At 36.1% G+C, this 20,904-nt stretch overlaps 4 protein-coding genes and 2 long non-coding RNA genes across 8 annotated transcripts; 5 read left to right on the top strand and 1 right to left on the bottom strand.

Moving 5' to 3' along the window:
• The first annotated feature begins 291 nt into the window (after window positions 1–291).
• LOC110848407 lies at window positions 292–5,331 on the top strand. 2 transcript variants are annotated; one of them, XR_002547742.2, is made up of 7 exons: window positions 292–574; window positions 2,557–2,639; window positions 2,714–2,882; window positions 2,980–3,027; window positions 3,085–4,813; window positions 4,927–5,255; window positions 5,317–5,331. It is a non-coding gene; the product is annotated as an uncharacterized LOC110848407 (long non-coding RNA). The 2 variants fall into 2 exon arrangements; XR_002547741.2 differs by lacking the exon at window positions 292–574 and adding an exon at window positions 933–1,674.
• A 916-nt stretch (window positions 5,332–6,247) lies between these two features.
• On the top strand, window positions 6,248–8,576 carry LOC110848879. The gene is made up of 4 exons (XR_002547773.2): window positions 6,248–6,492; window positions 6,560–7,620; window positions 7,695–7,816; window positions 8,257–8,576. It is a non-coding gene; the product is annotated as an uncharacterized LOC110848879 (long non-coding RNA).
• Window positions 8,577–9,026: 450 nt separating this feature from the next.
• On the top strand, window positions 9,027–10,480 carry LOC110848581 (proteasome subunit beta type-3). Its single transcript, XM_022095827.2, has 5 exons — window positions 9,027–9,187; window positions 9,310–9,602; window positions 9,695–9,903; window positions 9,994–10,054; window positions 10,142–10,480. The coding sequence occupies exons 1-5, from the start codon at window positions 9,185–9,187 to the stop codon at window positions 10,188–10,190; spliced, it is 615 nt and encodes a 204-aa protein (XP_021951519.1). The 5' UTR covers window positions 9,027–9,184; the 3' UTR covers window positions 10,191–10,480.
• A 144-nt stretch (window positions 10,481–10,624) lies between these two features.
• On the top strand, window positions 10,625–13,161 carry LOC110848608. Of its 2 annotated transcripts, none has more exons than XM_022095858.2 (7): window positions 10,625–10,965; window positions 11,040–11,103; window positions 11,182–11,771; window positions 11,863–11,958; window positions 12,050–12,512; window positions 12,581–12,887; window positions 12,953–13,161. In XM_022095858.2, the coding sequence occupies exons 5-7, from the start codon at window positions 12,455–12,457 to the stop codon at window positions 13,038–13,040; spliced, it is 453 nt and encodes a 150-aa protein (XP_021951550.1). In that variant the 5' UTR covers window positions 10,625–10,965; window positions 11,040–11,103; window positions 11,182–11,771; window positions 11,863–11,958; window positions 12,050–12,454; the 3' UTR covers window positions 13,041–13,161. Both variants share the same exon structure in this region; 1 of them encodes a protein (XP_021951550.1).
• An 863-nt stretch (window positions 13,162–14,024) lies between these two features.
• Window positions 14,025–17,571, top strand: LOC110848607. The gene is made up of 4 exons (XM_022095857.2): window positions 14,025–16,749; window positions 16,837–16,986; window positions 17,071–17,162; window positions 17,292–17,571. The coding sequence occupies exons 1-4, from the start codon at window positions 16,505–16,507 to the stop codon at window positions 17,324–17,326; spliced, it is 522 nt and encodes a 173-aa protein (XP_021951549.1). The 5' UTR covers window positions 14,025–16,504; the 3' UTR covers window positions 17,327–17,571.
• A 6-nt stretch (window positions 17,572–17,577) lies between these two features.
• Window positions 17,578–20,321, bottom strand: LOC110848606 (tubulin-specific chaperone cofactor E-like protein). Its single transcript, XM_022095856.2, has 7 exons — window positions 19,890–20,321; window positions 19,371–19,484; window positions 18,976–19,288; window positions 18,649–18,885; window positions 18,433–18,577; window positions 17,944–18,094; window positions 17,578–17,887 (listed from the first exon to the last, which is right to left on the bottom strand). Exons 1-7 carry the CDS (start codon window positions 20,025–20,027, stop codon window positions 17,699–17,701), a joined length of 1,287 nt encoding a protein of 428 aa, XP_021951548.1. The 5' UTR covers window positions 20,028–20,321; the 3' UTR covers window positions 17,578–17,698.
• Between the last annotated feature and the right edge of the window lie 583 nt (window positions 20,322–20,904).

Here is a 20,904-nt window from a genome sequence, read left to right as displayed (position 1 = left end):
AGACCATGTTTTTACAGCGGAATCATGTTTACCATACCCACGTTACAGTTTACACTTTCCATCTGCCATTATGTAACTGCTACTGGTCCAACTTTGGCATATGAGCCACCGCAAATAATTCGCAAGTCACCAAAGCCCATGCCATCATGATGCTCACCCCAAGAAAGAAAGGCACACAGTACGGGAAGGAAATGAAGGGGAGGGAGGACGACAACGAAATGGAAAAGGGTTTCAGAACCATAGGGTTCTTTTTGGACACAGTTTTACACATCCAAGTCGTACGTACGTAATAATGTGTAAAGGGTGCAGGAGTTCCTCTCTTACCAACAACCCTATTGGATCATATGACATTGTGTTCTCGTCATGCAAATGCTACTGTTACGTTAGAAAGTGAAACATTTCCAGCTCATTCCATTTCGATACCGGTGTCGCGAAGGTGTAACAAACAGTTTGGCTCATCATCCCTTAAAATACGACTTGGTCACGCTCCACGAGACGCGACTTTGTCCAAGATTTGTCTCCATTCGAGGACTCAAGATCACAAAAAGTGCCAAAAATTGCGCATCATAAAAAAGTAAGTACCATTAAGAAGGGTTGACTCATCATACGACAATTACGGCATTGTTATTATTCTCAATAGGAAATGAAATCAAATATTGTTTCATTATTAAATTTGCGATACCGAATTAAAAGTAGGCGACATATTTCTGCTACGTACGTTTTATGGAGTGTAATGTAATACCAGTTTGATAATGCATTCCATTAAGACATTAGTCATGCTATATTACTATCCTGTTATTAATATGCTTTGCATTTACATTACATACATATCATTCACTAACATACACACTGGAAACTGGTAGACTGGTTATTATTGGTTCATATATGGATCGGTTTGACTAATATTGGCTGGGTGTTTGTGATTAGCGTGCTTACACGAGTATTTACAGAGTGCATAAATAAGTAAGCATAATAACACAGAGTATATTTTTATCAAGTTTATTTATTAGGCTTCTCTCCAAACTAAGAACAACCAGTAAAGCAAAGTAATTCTATTCCTCCAGTTGTACATGCAAGATTTCTTATTTTCATTTCACGACATTACGTATTATCAAGTTCGTCAACAATTTTAGCAGCAAAGCAAACTCATGATTCTGATTCTGTGAGCTTTTCATGAAGAAGTGGAAGCTCCACATCACCTCATATTCACTCACTCACTCACAGTGGGACCGTGTCAAATAGACGTAATTTAATTAAACCTACATGGAAACATTTGTTATAGTTACCAAATCATTCAAGTAGCAACCAACCCGGGATTCAATTTCGTCGATAATATGTTCCTCGTCGACTTTGAAGAAGAAAGGTATCCAAACCAACGAGGAGGAGAGCCACGAAACTCATGAAACTGATGTGTGTGTGGCCATGATTTCTATTTCATGAGATCCAGTTCAGTTTAGTTGAGGAAAAGTGTAGTAGTATGAAGGTTTTAGTCCGTGTCAAAAAGTGAGTTGTACACGTATCGAGACGCCGATTTATTTGCGTAGCTCAATTTGCTTGGTGGTAGTGTGTAGCTTAGTTAAAAAGCAAACTGTGCTCGAAATTGCGACAAGCAAAGTGTTAACAGAAGGAGAAACAAGTCATAAAAATATCCACAAATAAATACGTTCGAACGGGGTGAGTTTGGATAGCTTATATTTTTTTAACTTTGGATAAGGTAATCATCGGAGAAGATAACCTTAATCTTAATGAATATAATTGTTGCATCCAAATATTTCATGTTAATTGTTACTTTTGCACAAAACTGGACTTGTGTACACTTCCGGCATGTGCGTGTATTGTATGTATGTCCGTCTTTATGTATATGAATTATTTAGATTTGAGTGAGGCTAGTGTTAATTAATTAATTAATATTGTTGTCATTCTGTCGTGTCTTCGTCCTCCGCCTTTGTTTTGTTCTTTGCATGGGTTGTCTATCTCCGCACGAAGACGGAGGAGGACACTTTGCATACCGTGTGTCCTGAACACTACTTGTTCGCCCAACATAATCACGGAATTTTCTCATTAAATCGATAAAACATTGGCTAGAGTTTGCATAGTTAGAGTCAGTAATGCATAGTTATTTCGCTGCTTGGTTTGCTTGGTGGCGAGGTTGTTCAGTTCATAATACTCTTGATATTCAAGTGTGCATGGAAAATGTACTGTATTGCAATATCAAGCCATCGTAGTCGTCGTCGTCGTGACATGATATCATTCATGTGGAATACAAGAAGAAGAAGTTTGTGAGTCCAATAATATTTAATACTTACGCAGCACCAGCAGCAGAAGTAGCAGCATTGTTTCTGATTACGTTTTTCTGAACCCATTACACCCATACGTGCATATTCTATATACATTTCATACAAACTGCTGCCACGATATATAATAATCAGCGTAACATGAAACGGCGTTCTATTGTTCCATCTTGAGAATAAATTTAATACGTACATGTGGCTGATTGTGAGCTAGTTTTGTTCAAATTTCGCAAAAATATGCAATAATAACGTGTTTCTGGTTTAGCACGGACGAGAACAAGCGTGAAACAATTGGTTTGGTGGATGTGGGAGCGGCTGTGAGTTTGAAAGGAAAGCAAAGTCTTCAAGGTAATTGTACTGATTTTTATCCTGATAAGATGTAAGTTTACTTATTTGCAGCAATTTTCTTAATATTTCTGCAGGTTGGGACAACTTGGGACAATAAGTAATACACGGCAGAAATATGGCGTTCCTCCTCTTCCGTCCGTCTTTTTGGCTTGTGTTTGGGTGGATATTTGTGTGGACGTATTACGTGGATGCTGGAATGGTGGTTGATTCCGTGGATAAAGAGTTTCACGCCAGAACCATCAGGTAAAGTTGAAACTTTATAATTTACCAATTTACTTATCATCGTCTCATAATTTAATTCATGAAGAAGTTTGACTTTAACAATTTATTTTGTCGGTAGAAATGCCAGTAGAAGCACTACAACGGAGAAATGGAATGACAAAGACCCGTGAGTATAGAAATTGAAATACATTTTTATGAAAAAATACACAAATTGAATTTTTAGGACACTGCCAAGCTCGAGTCCTCCCATATTTCCTACTGCAAAAGTGACCTGGCTTAGCAAATTTCAATTGCTGACCATCATGTTGATCTCTGGAACTGCTGTGCCACTGGCGTTCTCATCGTAAATTCAGCCAGGCAGAAGAGAATGCTAGTTAGTTAGTAGTGGTATTTAATTATTTGTACATAATTATCTGTAGCAAGTACCACACACGACGTGATTGATTGTACGTTCCTTACGTTAGTTCCGTTCGTCATAAAAAAACGAGTCATATTAATCATTATTGTTATACTTATTTAATTAAGTGATTCATGCTCACTTGTTCGACTTGGAGAAATAATATTTGCGATGTTTATTTAGTTTTCACAATTTGTTGTACTTATACTTTTCTGATCTGATGCAGCTGAGAATTACAAAGCTAGACCTTAATTTATCTCGAAGGTTGGTATTTAAGTACAGTATTTTTCAAATAATCAAGTAAGAGTAGAGTTAAAATGTAGCCTCCCTAAAAACAAACTTTATTTAGTATCTATTTCCTCAAATTGTTCCCTTTAAACAACATTTTTACATTGAATGATGGTAATTAATTTGTCATTTATTCAACTTGAATCCAACTTTATTGTGCCAAGTGTTAAGTAAATTAGAATAGAAATTATTCGTAATTCGTATCGATCCATGACTAAAATATACTTTATTGCCCAATATCAAGGGTTAAATAATCTACTTTGTTGTGCTGTCTGTTATGAAAAATGTTAGAGTTTTTGGTACCCTTTAACTACTAAATACCTACTTATTTCTTGGAGCCCAGACTGATTTTTATACTCAAGTTATCAAGTTCTATATTATTATTCTGTACTAAACAGCTAAGGAGTTTTTGCCCTGAACAATCTGATATTTGTTAATTTTCTGTAATGTTTCATATTACACGATAAAGCCATTTTCTCTTCAACTTCCAATCGGCAGCCAGTCTCAACTCAACTGCTGCCCGACTGGAGTTGTAGAAAAACGTAAAACGAAACCACTTTAAGTGGAATAGTATTTACTTTACATGCATAATAAAAAGCACCAAAATGGTAATATTATATTATTTATTTGCATTAGTACAATATTGGTGGTGCGGTGCCAAAAAAATGGTGTGATTTTTTTATTATCAATTTTAATCGAATGAATAAGAAACTTGTTAGGATATGAATTTGAGAATAAATGGAAATAAAGGTATTCAGTTATATGTTTGTAATAAGAGGTGGTGGGTTTTGATTGATTGAATTATTTTGTACTGTAAAGTTTTTGCCAGTCTAAAAGTCGAAAGAAATGAGGCAAGTGTATGAAGTGGTACGAATCGAGCTGAAGCAATTCCTGGTATAATATTATTACTTGATTTAAAATAAATTGACAACCCAAACAAAAACACATTCCTTCCAATACTTTGAACCATTTTGTTTACCGGAACTCAGAACTGAAATCAAAATATTCTTTATCCAGAACGTTCTTCGGTAGAGGAGTAGTCAAAATCAGACCTACATTCATTCTTATCCATCGATATTGTTAATTATCCTCCACACAAATCTCGACCGAATTTATTACCTGATTGAAATAGAAAAATGACTTTGCGTCTCATATTTTGCCCCATTCTTGCAATTATTTTTGCTCAGACGTCCGCTTTTCCCAGTCGAATGGACACTTCTGTGACCGACTTCAACGACGGTCTTGCTGATTACGAAGGGGGCGAAGGGTATGTGCTTATCATATCTTATCTTAAGCATCATTATTATATAATTTCGCAACTCCTCAGCCACGTTGATCTACTGCGTCTCAAATTCCCCGCATATGCTTGTATGTATGTAGGAATGCAATGGAAACCCGTCTTGAGAATCCCAGTCCGAATAACTGTTCCCAGAATATCGTAACAAATGATGGACTTTCTCCTCCAGAAATCATACCTAACTGTAACAGCCCAAAAGATGTCGATTCCACTAAAGGAGACTTGGCTTATTCTGGAGTACATTTCGTCGTTTGTGGCATCGTTCTTGTATTCTTTGTGGTTTTATTCTCCATGATTTTCACACAATTCTGCATGGTTTCATGTAGTAAGACAAATTGTGGTGAACAACGGAATAAAATTCCATTAAAGAAGAAGACCAACAATTTCAAGAACTTTCCTTCGTCCAATTTTGGTAGGCTTTTGAAAATCAGAATAATACTGTTTATTATTCACTACATACATAGGTTTACTAGATTCTGACGGTAATAACGAATCGTGCTCTGCGATGTTTTTGGTACCGACGCGACGCCAACCCCCAAAGATTTCTCCACCTTCCAAAATGGGCGATGCTTTCGCTCCTCGCGTAAACCAGAAGACCAAGTTTGCCGAACATGAGACCAATCCGAGGGGTCCACAACAATCACTTTTCACAGTGATTCATGTTAAGGATCCTTCCGTGAGTTTCATTCTGCCCCCGGATACTACATCCACCAGGGCTTGATCCAAACATATTTATTTATGATGCACATTGTGCAATTTGCAAAAAATGTATACGAAATTGAGAAAAATAAAGGAATTAAATTCCTATAATAAATATATCTGAAAATTATGTGAAATCATTTGACATGAAAAAATTATGAAATAATATAGACAATAAGTACATATCCTTATATGAGTAATACGACGTTCCCGAAGGGCTTGACGAGAGCATTAATAATGCATGTAGGTTCTAATTAACTATCTTTAAGGACCTGAGTTAACTTCTCGTTTCTAATGCGAAATTCGTCAACTTCCGGCTGACCATATTCATTTTCTAAATATCGCATTACATCTAAAATTTTTAGCATTGTTTTAGAACTTATGAGAACAAGTAAAAGCGTACAAAGTTTCCTGTGAACCTTTCTTACTCTGAAAAATGTACAAATGCAGAATACGCATGTATACCAATACCAATATCAACGGCTGAATACATACATATTATGATTCACATATTTGAGGGACATGGGTTTTCAGAAAAATGTGTAACAATGGATAAAAACGAAGAGTTTCCATCAATCTATATGCATACGTATGTATATATCCAGACAAATCAGGTAGTCTTCCTTCGGTGAATGTACATATATGCAAATACATCAATTCAAATATGACCCTTTCCTTTACATATTTTTAAGCTTTTTCTTAAATACCTCGGTTAAAACTCTGTTTGAAGGATTTTTTTGTATGCCGTCTTTTAAAATTGACCATTATTTGGTATGCCTTCTTCGAACATGGTACATACATGACCATCATCGCCACGTCAAAGTGTTTCTGTTTAGTTCACTAATTTAAATTGTCGAACAAATTATGAGAGATTTTAAAAAGTGATAAGAGAACCGTCACAGGATTCTGGTACCCGTTAACGCCACTGCCTCTTGCACAAACGATATTAGGTGAGAATTGGTCTACAAAAATATCTCGATACAATTCAACAAGATTTGTAATTAATAATTTCTCCAGCACGCTAATGGAGGATGCGGCCAATTACACGACAGATAAGGTTGTTGCAGTGACCCAAGGACCATCCCCAACGCCCCCAGTTAATCCTATTCAAGGGGATGCAGAGTTTGATGACTCTATCTTCGGAATTTCCATCCGCGTTTACGAAGTGCTCCTGTATGTGCTGCTCGCAATTATGCTAATCGAGATAGTCTTGCTCCTCTTTGTTCGTATAACACGGCAACTCTACAATGAAGATTTTGAGGCTTTGGTGAATTTTCAAGCTGGAGATGATGGTTTTGATGACCCTGTTCTGGAGGTTGTAGTTCAAGACGGAAATATAATTCGACCGGCTCCACCGGGATAAAATTTATTAAGGACAGGCTCAAGATTTGTTCCGATTTTATATGTTACGACTCACACTAAATAGTTGGTTATGTTTAATATTTATTGTGACAAATAAAGTGCGAATAAAATAATTTCGAAATACCGAACTACGTTGTCCCCATCAGATTGCAGTCTGCAATTTGCAGATTGAAAACTTTTAAAAATCTTCTAAAATTTCTAGCACAATTGTTTTAAAACTTATGAGAACACGTAAAAGCGTACAAAGTTTCCTGTGAACCTTTCTTACTCTAAAAAATGTCAGAATAATCACGTATACCAATATCAAAGTCTACATACATACATATTATGATGCACATATTTGAGGGACGTGAGTTTTCAGGAAAATGTGTAACAGTGAATATAAAAACGAAGAGTTTGCATTCATCTGTATTCATATGTACATATATATCCAGACAAATCAGGTAGTCTCCCTTCGACTGAAGTGAATGTGCAAATGTATCATTTCAAAATACGACCCTTTCCTTCACACATTTTTAAGCTGTTTCTTAAATATCTCGGTTAAAACTAAAAATTCTCGCCACGTCAAAGTGTTTCCGTTTAGTTCACTAATTTAAATTGTTAAACAAATTACGAGAGATATTTTAAAGTGACATATCACCGCATATCAAGGAAGGGGACCGTCACAGGATTCTGGTACCCAATCACGCCACTGCCCCTTACACAAACGATACTAGGTGAGAATTGGTCTAAAAAATATGTCGAGGTATGCATAATAATTCGGCAATATTTGTAATTAATAATTCTCCAGCACGTTAATGAAGGATGCGGCCAATTACACGGCAGATTTTAATGGAGGATTTCACCCATCTTGCAACGTTTTTGCAGTGACCCAAGGGCTATCCCCAACGCCGCCAGTTAACCCATTACACTGTAACCAAACCAAGACAATCGTCGTTTTATAAGAAATGATTTAATTCGGGAGTACGACAAAAGTCATCCTAAAAAATTGTGGTCATGGCGCGGAAGGAAGACAATTGTCGTTTCTAGGAGGTCATTGATTTTCACCATTTTCTCCGCCACCTAAAATTTGTTGCAATTTTGAGGGATTTCTCATATGCCAACACAATGCTTTTGAAGATTTTCTTCCCAAAAATTTGGATATTTCTCTATACAACTCAATGTTAAATTTTTAATTTTTCAGTTTTTCGAGTTTTATTAAAAACTCCTGAATTTCTCCTCCCGCGCCATGACCACAACATACTAATAGTGTCCCCGATTTAATGCATTTTCTTGTCGTTAATCATACACGTTAAAGGGTTAATCATATTCAAGGGAACGTAGTTTGTAGACTATCTTCTTAATTTGCATAGTGCTCCTGCATGTGCTGCTCGCAAGGATGCTAATCGAGATGGTCTTGTTACTGTTACGCTTCGTTCAGAGAAGATGGCAACCCAACGATAATGCAGATTTAGAGGAACTAGTGGATTTTGAAGATGAAGAAGATGATTTTGATGACCCTGTTCTGGGGGTTGACGGAAATATAACTCGACTGGCTCCACCGGGATAAAATGTATTGGCTAAGATTTTTTGATACTCCGACTTTATAATACGTTACGGCTCAAAGTATGTTATGTTTAATATTTATTGCAAATAATAAGGTGTCAATAAACGGTTCGTCTTACTGACCTTACTTTCAATGAACTCATTCATATAAAACGCTGAACCTGCAAATGAAGTCCTCAGCTCTACACGCACATCGTCATTTTGAATATCGATTACGACTAATAATAGGATGGTAAGAACCCTAATATCAAATGATATTTATGTACGTATATATTTGCAATAATGATAAAATTGTCCTCCAAAATAACCATTTCGTGACATTTGCATGCAATGTGGTACGTACAGATTGAGATGAAACAATGACGACCTGTTTTATAAGATTCTTTCAGTACACCAAATACGAAATTTTTGCAAAATACTTATAAAAATATATAACGCAAGACTGTTGCAAATTATGAGAACTACACGTAAGTACGTATTTCTGTCTCAACTTGAGAATCTCAAGTTGTGCATTCAGTAAATTAGTAGAGAAAAGTGAGATGAGATGAAATACAGCATAGAGTGTGATCAGCGGCCGATTGAGCTTTTCAGACCCAAACGCCGAGTCACTTTACTTTGCACAGTTTGCAATTTGATTTCTCTGTGCTGTCAATTTATTTAGGAAATTTTACTACAAATTTCAAATAAATCAACAAGTACATTTAAGTATTTCAGACTTGAAGGAGGAGTGTCGAAATGGTAAGGTTTCTTGTAATGGTTGCACCTAGTATACAAAATTTATTTTACAAATTACGAAAGCAAAAAATCCGATGCTAAATGTGAAATTTTTGTAATAAATTGACAAATGTTCTGGTTTCTAGTCTATCTTGGCATACAATGGAGGTGCTGTGGTGGGGATGAAGGGCAACGGCTGTGTCGCTATTGCATCCGACAAACGCTTCGGTATCCAACTACAAACTATTGGTCTCGATTTCGATAAAATTTTCGAAGTTGGTCCAAAAATCTACATGGGAATTCCCGGCCTTGCCACCGACACTCAAACCGTCAACCAGAGGATGAAGTTTCGAACTAATCTTTACGAGTTGAAGGAAAATCGACCAGTGTCTCCAAAAGTTTTGAGCGCTATGATATCCAATCTCTTATATGAACACAGGTTTGCTATTAAACAATATGCAAGAAATTCAGTATTAAAAAATAACAATGGCAGATATAAACACCAACCGAATGTGTTATCGTGATTTGCAGATTTGGTCCATATTTCGTGGAACCCATCGTGGTCGGCCTGGATGGCAATAATGAACCATACATTTCGACGTTCGATTCTATTGGGTGTGTCAGCGAGCCGGAAGACTTTGTCGCTGCTGGAACCTGTGACGATCAATTGTTTGGGATGTGTGAAGCTTTGTGGAAACCAAATATGAATCCTGACGAATTATTTGAAGCCGTCTCTCAAGGTTGGAAACAGGCATAACGGCAGATTTTATTACAATAAATACAATTATGATGCAGTTTCTAATCTAAGCCTTTCCTCTATTTACTTTAAGCTTTGGTCAACGCTTGTGATCGTGACGCCATTTCTGGATGGGGAGCTAAGGTTTATGTCATGTAAGTAGAACTAAGTTTGGAGATTGAATGACAATTATTAGTTGGTTTAATTGTCTCCATATTTATATGATTATTTTTAAATTGCAGTGAGAAGGATAAGGTTACAATTCGCAACCTGAGAACTAGGATGGATTAAGACAAATTTCAAGATTTACATTATTTTACTAAATCTTTGTATATCAATTGTCAAATCATAAAGAAACTGTATCCTAATTTAAAATTAAACCCACGTAAAAATGTTGACCCATCCACTCCCTTCTCTTAATGTATTGTTATATAATAATTTGTAACTCTAACTTTTATATGTACTGCATAAAGTAGTTGTTGCAGGTCAGGTCAATGTAAACTATTTAAAATTCCTTACTGTGGCATTATCGGATTGGAGTTTTAAAAAGAAATAAATTCTCATCTTCTGTAAACAACAAAGAAAGTATAAAACGTGTTTTGGTTTTTGTAAGACGTGTAGTACATATTAATTTTATTAACTTATTTTACCATATTTTTTTATAAATTTGAACAGTTGAAAAGTCGAAATTGTATTTTTGAGTGAGTTGGAATTAAAAGTCGTGTCTGCCAGCCAGCAAGCAAAGTTGCCTGCTCCAGTCCAGCAGTAAACAAACGAATAAATTCATCGTCAGCTCGCTTCAATTCTGACTCTTAATTTCTGAGTCAACTTCAAATTTTCACCATAAATTGAAAACAATTAATGAGCAATCTTTTTCTTTTGTTGTGTATTTTGACTATTGTAAAGCTCGCTAAATTTGCGCTGCGTCTATTGAACGCATTTAGGATGATATTTTTCCTAAGGGTTCGACCTTGTGGGAGAAAAATGATGAGACCGTCAAATGTTTTGATTGGAATGTTAGGGATGTTCTTAATTTTTGGACTTCCTCGTGAGAGTTGTGCTTGGGGTACGGTTTGAATAATGACTGTTAAAATAGTTTATTTCAAATTATTATTGGGCTTTTAATTTGATGATATACAGATAAGGGGACCAGTTCAAATGCTTCTACTACAATGTCAGCAACGACCGAAACGGTTAAACCAATGTAAGTGCTTCTAATCTAACAATTAAATAGGAGTAATATTTAAACCGGTGTGTTAGTAAATTCTCATTTTCATGATAGGGTGTCTACAACCGCACCCACTACTCCTTCCACACCAAGTAACTCGACGACTCCTGAAACAACAACAACACCAGCACCACCCTCTCATGTGTGGTATTCATTTTCTGGCGATATTGATCTTGCCGAGTTATCAAAGGTGTTGAAGAATGTGACGGGAACAGCACAGGTTGAGGACAGCCGACCGGGAGTCAGTACGGGAGGGCAGTTTCCCCAATTTTCTATCACGGGGAACCAAATAGAAACAACAACGGATATAATGAAGCAAAATGGGAGTTTCACTGGAGTAGTGGCTAGTTTGAAGTTCATTTCAAATAGTCCACCCACCAATTCCACTACCACTACTTTGCCAACCTCAACTCCATCTGCTACAACCACTGCCACCAGTGCTACTACCCAACCGGTCAGCAGTACCACAACCACCCCACCCACTCCATGCGTGCTGCCCTTCAAGTACAAAGTGCTCATTTTCATATCGATGTGTATCCTCGTCATTTTTATCCTTGGGTTGCTGTCCGTACTCTGTTCATCCGGTTCCTGGAGGTGTGAGGAATTGAAAACGTCATGTGCTATTTGGAAAAGCAATATGAGAGGTTGGTCATAATTTTATGTCGATAACATTACTGTAAATCGAAAAAAGCTAAACCTATTAACAAAGGCAATTCTGTTTGGTTATAAATTTAGCAAGGTATTCCCGACGAAGAATGCGATTAACCGTTAACCCATTCCTCAGCCGTTTTCGAAACGCTGACAATCCAGCAGCTCATCAAAACTATCCGGGTATTTAAATTACTACAAATTATTACGATTGTTAATGGCATTATGCTTCTCAGAGGTGATTTGAACTTGACATTTTTGTTTTGCATGGAAGTCGACGTGGAGGCGTACGAGCTGTTGTAGCTCACCAAAAGTTTTGAGATTTCATAAAAAGTTGACAAGTACTATGTACAATTTCCAAATCGTCTATCCTTTCATCTCTTCCGTTCAAGGTGATCTTCTTGACAATCAAATTTAAAAATTCGTTTATCAACTTCTTTCTTTTCTTTTCTAATAAACTATTTGTACTTCATTATTTGTATAAGAACAATAAATATGTTGTTCATTATTTGTTTTCATAAGCATGTGTATTGTATGAACTTTTTCCACTGTTCATTATTTATTGCCGGATAACAAATACCAATAAGTAGGTGGTTGCACTAGTTTCGCAGTGCGAAGTACCTTTCCATATGAATTAGGAAGGGGAAAATAAGTTATCCATCCAAACTTACATATCAACATGATACGTTGGGTATTATGTCTCACGGTGGTCCTGTGGGGTGTAGCTTCCGTACTTGGTAAGTCAGCTTTCTTCAAAGACTGTACATATATTTCTACCTTGATATACTAAAATCGTGTTGTACAGGTGCTGATGACGACGTCAACCACATCTTTTCTGGAGATTATAAGACCTCGCGGATTCGTCGTGACTCTGTCGCGGCTACATTGGCTGCTGAGTCCCAAAATGAAATTCCCGACTCTGAAACCACAGTAGGTCGAGTGGCACGTCATCACAGGAAGCATCGTAAAGGGAGGAGGGGTCATCGTCGACATGGACACGGTGGTCGCTCCTTCGGAGATGGAGGATATGGTCCCCCTCAAGATTCAGGGTATGGTCCCCTCGGTGGTGGAATAGGCTTTTCGGGTGGAAATTCTGGACTTCCACATTTTGGGTATGTCCCATCATCTCTTTTAGTAGTTAATTACCAAATTTAAACTTGCTTTCACTGTGTCACAGACCATTCCCGGATTTGCCACCACCCCCACCACCAGGTTATGACGAGGAAGTCGTTTCTTTCGACATGAACGAAGCGGACAGTTGCTAGACAAATGCATAGATTTCCTTGTCATCTTTTACACAAAATTGGAATTTAACTTATTTATTACCGAAAATTATGTTCTTAGGACTATTTATTCAGATTTAATAAAGTTTGACGTAAAATTAAATGCATTTAACTTAAAGCTTATTAATATTATAGCGATCTTATTTCACTTCCATGCAAGCAAACATGGATAAATATATGTGGGTCAAAGGTGGCATACGTGGTGGAATGCAGATATGCTTTATGCAAATCACGACAATCCTTTCACTGTTCGGTAATCGATCAAGGAAAAATGTGTCTCAAAATTGCTTTATTGATCCTTTTAAACTTTTCTCAAAATATTAACAGAATCGACGATTCGTTACGTGTACTTAAAATGTACGGAAGTTTACTGGATGACTTCATTACCTTGCAACTTTAAAACTACACAAAGTTGCATGCATTCATAATTCGGCAATCCCAATAATATGTCAGTTATACGCGTTACATGATAACATCGTTTAAGCATTAAGATAAGTTTTGAATTAATATCTCATTGCGCAAAATTACGTCACAATTTTCGGAATTTACTGGGATTTCCCTTTTCATTAAGAAGTAGTTGAAGACATGATCATAATTCTGTGAAGATGCACATTTCCAATTCAAGATCCTGTTCAAGTGGAGAATTCATGCAACAAAAAATTGCCTTGCTGTATAAATTCTCTTCCCAGTCACCAGTAAATCCTACGTGACAAGATTCGCATGTTTAAAGCAGCTTAGGATTAGTTTAGTACTTACTACTTCACTTATTTAGAACGGATGGATAGTGGTCAGATTTTTGCTTGCCATGCTCAAATACATGCATATGAATTCGCCAACATTGTAAATCTGCGGCTTTTATGCCCACGAGGCTACTTCTCAAAGTTGTCTTCGCACAAGTCCTCGTGCATGCAGTACATATTACAAGTAATTTGATGCAGTTAGCAAGTTTCAGTATGCTCATAGTCCCTGCTAAGAAAGCACGTTCCTAACTTTTATCATACCTATATCGCAAGTATTTTAAATTACTTATTTACATTTTCAATTGTCCTAGTTTTAATCTATAAAATAAAATCACAAACTGTCTCGAATACCGATTTACGTCGTGCTAACTAAAGTTGCATTGTTCCATTCAGTTTATTTTATAGTCCAGATTCATTAATTAAAATAATACAAATGCATACGATACCGTCCTTAATATTTAGCAGACTGTTTTACTCTTTCACGCAACAATAACCACACGGCGACATTAATTAACTAACCACGTATTCATAAACGTCATCATCACATCCAGCAGTACAACTAACTCCTGCTGAATTATGGCAGCAGTTATAATAACGATGACAAAGTTCTTATGCAAGCAGTTCATTGCTGTTTCGTAGTGACTTGAACAATAAAATGTGTGGTGCAAAGCAAAAAGTAAGCCCGAAGTTTCGCCTTAAACAGCGTCGCTAAATAATAACCATCTTATTGCAACGTACTTATATCGTAATAATCATATAACATTTGCATGTTACAAGCAACAAACGTATAGTGATGCTTTGCTGGTTGAAGGTTATCGGTATACCTCGCCTCCTTCACTGTGAGCAAACCTTATCACTTATTATTATATTCAGTATAACATTATATTAAACTAAAATTAAATATTGTGTGTGAGATAGCTTGCGATACGACAAACATTCCTAAATTATTAATAAAACACAAGTGACATTGATCCCCTGCGAATTTCTGAGCAATGTTATTACACAAATATCAGAAATAATAATAATAATGAAGCACTATAATAGTGAAACATTTACAAAATAATTCCTACTTTTGTATTGTGGGTGTTATGATCATAAATCAATATCAAGTGACAATTATCTGAGCGGAAAACTACGGCCAAAAACCACAAGGGTTCGTTATAAAATAAAATATGCATCCATCCCTCGTCATGTCTATTTCCAAGAAAATATTATCAGATTAAAGCTTTAGCCCAAATAAATACTGACACAAAAGGTGTTTACATATTTATCAATGCACATAAAACAAAAGTAACTAAAATAATAATAATAATATACCAATCATCATCACTCCACTCGACTCCAGAGAAGGGAAGCTTGTGTCAATAAAGGTTCCGAGTGAGCGTCGTGTCAATAAATAAAATTCAGTAGTTGACTTTGACCATAATTCAATTTACTTAATCGTTCGTATATACCCAATTTTATGACTTGGACAACCTGCGTTGTTGGTTTGGTGGGTCGCAAACTAATGGTTCATATCGTCCAGAAATTAAAAGTTCAACCCGCAATACCAATACCACATAAATTCATGCATACACACACGTACATAAGAAGTTAAACTGCGTGCTTTACAAGTTTTTCTGTTCGACATAAAATAATTGCCACTCATTTAACCATAATTTTCGCTCTTGGTCATGAATTAAATTTTAGTCAATGTTTGCTGGCCAAGCTTTGAGTTCCACTTTTGCATCTAATTTAGACCTCTATTTATTCTGCGCCATTAACTGTAGTCACCTCTTCTCTTTATCGTAAAATTGCCTCACAATTCAATTACTGCAAAAAACCATGTTGTATATCTTATCTATTTCCAGTCTCTGAAATCAAATCTCACCGAGTAAATGCCCTTCCATCCACACAACTTTGTGCGTGATACTGCTTGCAAAAAGGTGAAAAAGTCAACTTTGCAATATTTTGCATCGTCTCGTCTCATCCCTTCAACTCGTGGTCACTATTTATTTACTAATTTTAAGACCGAGTGCACAAATTAATCAATCAGATCAGTTAACGAATTATTATTTGCTGTCAAAATATTTCGTGGTAGTCAAGTGTTGTGCACCATCCATCCGAAGAGCTTCTACCCTGATAAATCCATACATACGTACATAAATACATAAAAGAACGTGCTTTGGAACTGACATTTCACACGTAATCAGAACTGTGAACTGTGATTGTAAATTATACAATTTCGATGAATTTCATACGACAAATATAAATATTAACGAGTTCCACGTACATATTCACGATCAAATTGATTCTATTTTACATCTGCCGACAATAAAATAATTTCATGAACGACAAGCTGGGACGAAATCCCATGATTTTTGGACAGATTCACGAGACGCTTTGCTCTATTAGTTACACATAAAAATCTGTGATCAATCTACACGATTTATCTGAATGATAAATAGTGTATAGTGCTTCGTATTGGTGAGTAAGTTATTAAGCGATTATCTGCAGTCACTTGTCATTAGTCATATCATTATTATTATCGTCGTCGACCTCCCGTGTCGTGTGTGCCACTTACTCATCACCAATCACCCCAATAATACATACATAATTGTGAACTGGAATTGCTACAATAGACAATAATTATAGTGCGTATTTTACTTTTGATCGTAATCTGTACTGTACTTGAGACGAGTAATTATACACAAATCTAAATCCAAGATGAACAACGGGAATAAAATCATTAGCTCAAGACATGCACTAAACGGAATATTATCACCCACAATATTGACATTTTCCCTGCTCCTGTTAAGTTTGTGCTTCTTAATAACTTCGTCCTCATCAGTTGTACATTTTCAAGCGAAAGGTTCCCTAGATTCGGACGAAAATATTGGAAAGGGGATTGACGAGTGGCCAAATTCTGGTGGAGGTGAAAGCAATTCTACACTAACTGAGGATCACCCTAGGTATTTATTTGTGAATTTCCGTATAAAATGATTTCTGAATTTATAAGTTTCTGAATAATGTGAATATTTTAAATCATGTCAATTTAGTCAAGAAGAAAATGCCACAAACTACTCTTCGTCAGCAACCAATAGTTCTTTGCTAACGAAAGTGTTAACCGAGGATGAAGAGGAGGACCAAAAATGGCACGATGGAAATGAAGAGAGGAGAAGTAGCACTCGAATTGCAGCCGTGGCCGTGTAATAATTTAATATTCAGTCATTAATTCCGATGATTCTGCACTAATTAATTACTTAATTTTGTCATCTCGAATATGTTCACAGGTACGGCAGCGTCATTCTCATCGCGTTGTTTGGAATTTTAATCAAGTACTTTGTCACGCAGTATGAAACACTTCAAGCCAAAGCTCAATTAGGTTGGTTACACCGTTACACATTTTTCTGTACAGTAACGCTCAATTTATCTATTTTGAGTTCGACTAAACAAAGTCTCCGTGTGCAGTATGTAGGTGCTTAACTACTAAATTGCATTATCTTGTTTACAGAATACCAGCAACTCCGCAACGTCCCTTGTCACTGATAAAACGAATCTCATCAATCAATTTGGGAATAATTGTCCGTTTGTGATATTGTTTGCTTCAGTTATTAATAAAAAGTACCTAAATTTGTAGGTACTTGACATGTTGAAAGAAAGAAGACTGTTTAAAGTTAGTGAGGTCAAGTTAAGTTCATATTTTAATATAATCACGTACATGTATATGTTAGATATTGATACCGTAATTAAAGTATTTATGTAGATGATAATAAAGGAATTTGCTAAAAGATTACGACTTTGTTTCGCTAGTATAATTGAATAATTACTTTATAATTACAGAAAATATTGAATAGATATTACAGAAAGTGTTTAATTTTTATTATTTTTGGCTTATTAATTTTACTGCCAGCCTTTACACTACCGTTGGGAAATTTGCATGGAACAATTGTTTTTAATTTCGACATATATTTCGTCACCGTCGTGCATATTGTACGTGTATAATTGTTTGTTGGGATGTCGAAGTATGTTTCGACCGCCCAATCCTAGGTCCAAGAAGTATAAATCCATTCTTGATGCAGGCAAGCCCACAGTTGGTTCCAGGAACTTCTGCAAATTTGTAGTCAATTTTACTCATTGGAGTGTTTTATGTTGCAAATTTTTACCTTAAGTTCTTTAACGCTTTGTCGCAAGTTGATTTTCTGATTAACTGTCTCTGATCCAAACTTGATTTTTAACGTAACCTTTGTCACGGGTTTAAAATTAATGTCCGCCAAAGGTAAGAGTTGTCCATGCTTTTCGGTAAGTTCGAAATACCTGGAACCCAAATATATATATGACCATATATCATGAATATATGGAAGTTTTTATTCGTTAACGTAGGACTGACTTAATTACTCTTCACCAAAATCGTCAAACTACTCAGCTACGGGAATTTATTTTATTGGGCGACAAATTTCTGGTCAGTAAGCTGATTGATACATAGAATGGGGGCGAGCTTTTTAAGCCAGTTCCGAAATTTGGAGTTTATATTTCACAAAATTGGCAATAACTTTCTCTACAAATCACTCTTCCAAAATTTTAAAATAAATTCAAGGAGCCGAGCAATAATTTAAAATGTGCTGGTTTTGACCATTTTGCCACATTAAAATCACCTCAAAGGTTTTTCCTCCACGTCTAAAAACTTTCGAATGAAAAATCGTTCTGCACTTTCTCTTTCGTCCTGCATAATTTCAGCTCCTCCGTTTAATACTCGAATTTTTGGCAACAATGCGATAAGTTCTTGTCGTCTTTGTTTTTCTGAGAAATCCATCAATCAAGTTAGTATATGGGTGAGAATAATAAAAGAAAAGTGAGAAAATTTGGTCAACCTTCAACTCTTTCTAAAAATGGAATTCCGGAAATCCGTAATTCTCTCAATTTTGGGAAATTATTCAATCTCAAAAGTTCATCCTCCGTTTCCAACAATGTGGACGAAAGGTTAAGCACTTCCAAGTTTTGAAAAGTGTCCTCGACGCACTTTCCGCCCACGTCATCTGAATTAAATACTTGCAGGCGTAATGGACAGTTGGATAAGCTTAGCTGCTTCAAGGACGGGAAAGTTTTTCCTGAATAATAGTTTCAAAGCATGGTCCGTTTAAGACACAGTTTTATTTTTTTATTTAATTGGCGAAAAATAAAGGTTTTGCGCACTTCACCTAATTTCGCAACTTCTCCCCAGTCAGACATTAGATTTCCATCGAACGTGAGCTTTTCAATGTTGCAAAACTCTTCTTCCTTGGTGAGACAACGAATCTGATTTAAAGAAAGATGCAACTCCTTCAAGGACGTGAGAACGCTTAAAAGCGAAGAAATTGAATTCCACTTAATCTCAGTGCCAATTAAGACCAGGGTCTCCAAATTAGAAGCAAAATCGAGGCATAAATTATTATCAATTTCTTGTGACAAGTTTTTGTTGTAGCTCAAATTAAGGAACTTTAGACTGTTGAAATTCTTCATGATTTTCAATACCTAAATTATTTTCGAATTAAAAAAATAAATTATTTCAGGGGAGAAATTTATGTAGACTAACAAAGGTTCTTTCATTTCATACCTCTTCCCATGACTTGAGATCGTTATGAGACAAATCAAGCTCAGCAACTTTTGCACATACATTTTCAAGCTCCCCTAAATCTCCAGCAGTGTCAATCATGCATTCATTTAGAACCTTGAATGTTCCAAAAAATAAATTATTGTGACTTCGATTTTAATAATACATTTAGAAATCAAATACGTAAATCCCGAATAATGCCAAAAATTGTTACCCAGCCGGGAATCGAACCACGGCTCCCTTGAATTCATGTCAAGTGCTCTGACCTCTGAGCTACTAGGGCAATTAGTAACATTATAGGGACTTTTACTGATATTTGTCTGTGGCCTTTTTCTGTGAATTTCTACTTTCTTTTACGGTGGTAACGAACTGTTGCCTACCAAAGAAAGTTCACTTTTGGCCTACGATGGAAAGTTCTTTTTTATTCCGAACTAGGAATTTGTTTTTGATTTTAACACTACTTCTATCCTTGTGGAATTAATGATAATTAATTTAATAATACATGTTTAAGTGGTGACTCACAAGGGTTTGAGGTGTTGCTCCTTTAAGTAATGGAATCTTTTTCGGTGCAAAAATAACAAAAGATCCGTCTTCTGGCCCATTATACACAAAATTGTCGGAATGATACTTTGAATTTATTGCTTTTGCGAGCGAAGGCATGTTGCATTAGTTTTATAATATTTTTGCAATTTTTGTATTCTTTTGTTCACCTGGGCACTCTCTACAATTACACATACCAAGTCATAATCTGTAATGCGTTATTTACTTTGCACCGGACCTTCCATAAATGGTATCTGCCTGCAGAAATGAAAGTGACAGGTGATAATGCCGTATGCCATTTACATAGATGTGATGTATAACAACTACACTACAAAGTCAAGGTTGCAAAGAACTGGTAAAAAATTCGCAAAAATCCCCGCTCCAACACTTGCAAATACGAGTCCAGAAAGGTGAAAATGTGTATGCAATGCATGCATAAATTCGTGATCATGCACATTAATCTCAGATTTTCTGTACTTACATTTTTATACTAACGCGCAATTTGTGTCATTTCAATACCACAAAGCATTTTTGTTCTAAAAAGCGATGCTACACATACATGAGACTGATTAAGTACTAAAATTAAAATCCAATCCTTTGTGGGTAGTTTGATCTTTTTCTTGTAACGCAGTAAGTTAGACCAGGAGAGAAATTTGCTAACCCCATTCTGGCCATCACATCACAGTGGACTTACCGACGCGCCCCCATTTTTGCTCTGATGACTGTGTGGACGGGGCCAAAATGTCATACTTTCAGTTTCGCATGCATGTATTTACATGTAAATGCATGCAGTACCAGGGTTCACAGACAGATACCAGGATTTTCCTGGGGGTTAACAGGGGTAAAACCTTCTTACGGTTAACACCAAAAAGTCTCACATGAAGCATGATCCAATTTTGAAAAGCGTAAAAAAAGTATTGAAAAATTAACAAAAAATATTGGCAGCAATAACGGCTATAGTGCTGCTATTAATAGTGACCTTCGAATCAATATGGAA

This window comes from Folsomia candida, unplaced genomic scaffold (genome assembly GCF_002217175.1).
Source record: "Folsomia candida strain VU population unplaced genomic scaffold, ASM221717v1 Fcan01_Sc004, whole genome shotgun sequence".
Lineage (NCBI taxonomy): Eukaryota > Metazoa > Arthropoda > Collembola > Entomobryomorpha > Isotomidae > Folsomia > Folsomia candida.
Note: the sequence above shows the minus strand (reverse complement) of the source record. Positions and strands in the feature narration are given on the sequence as shown.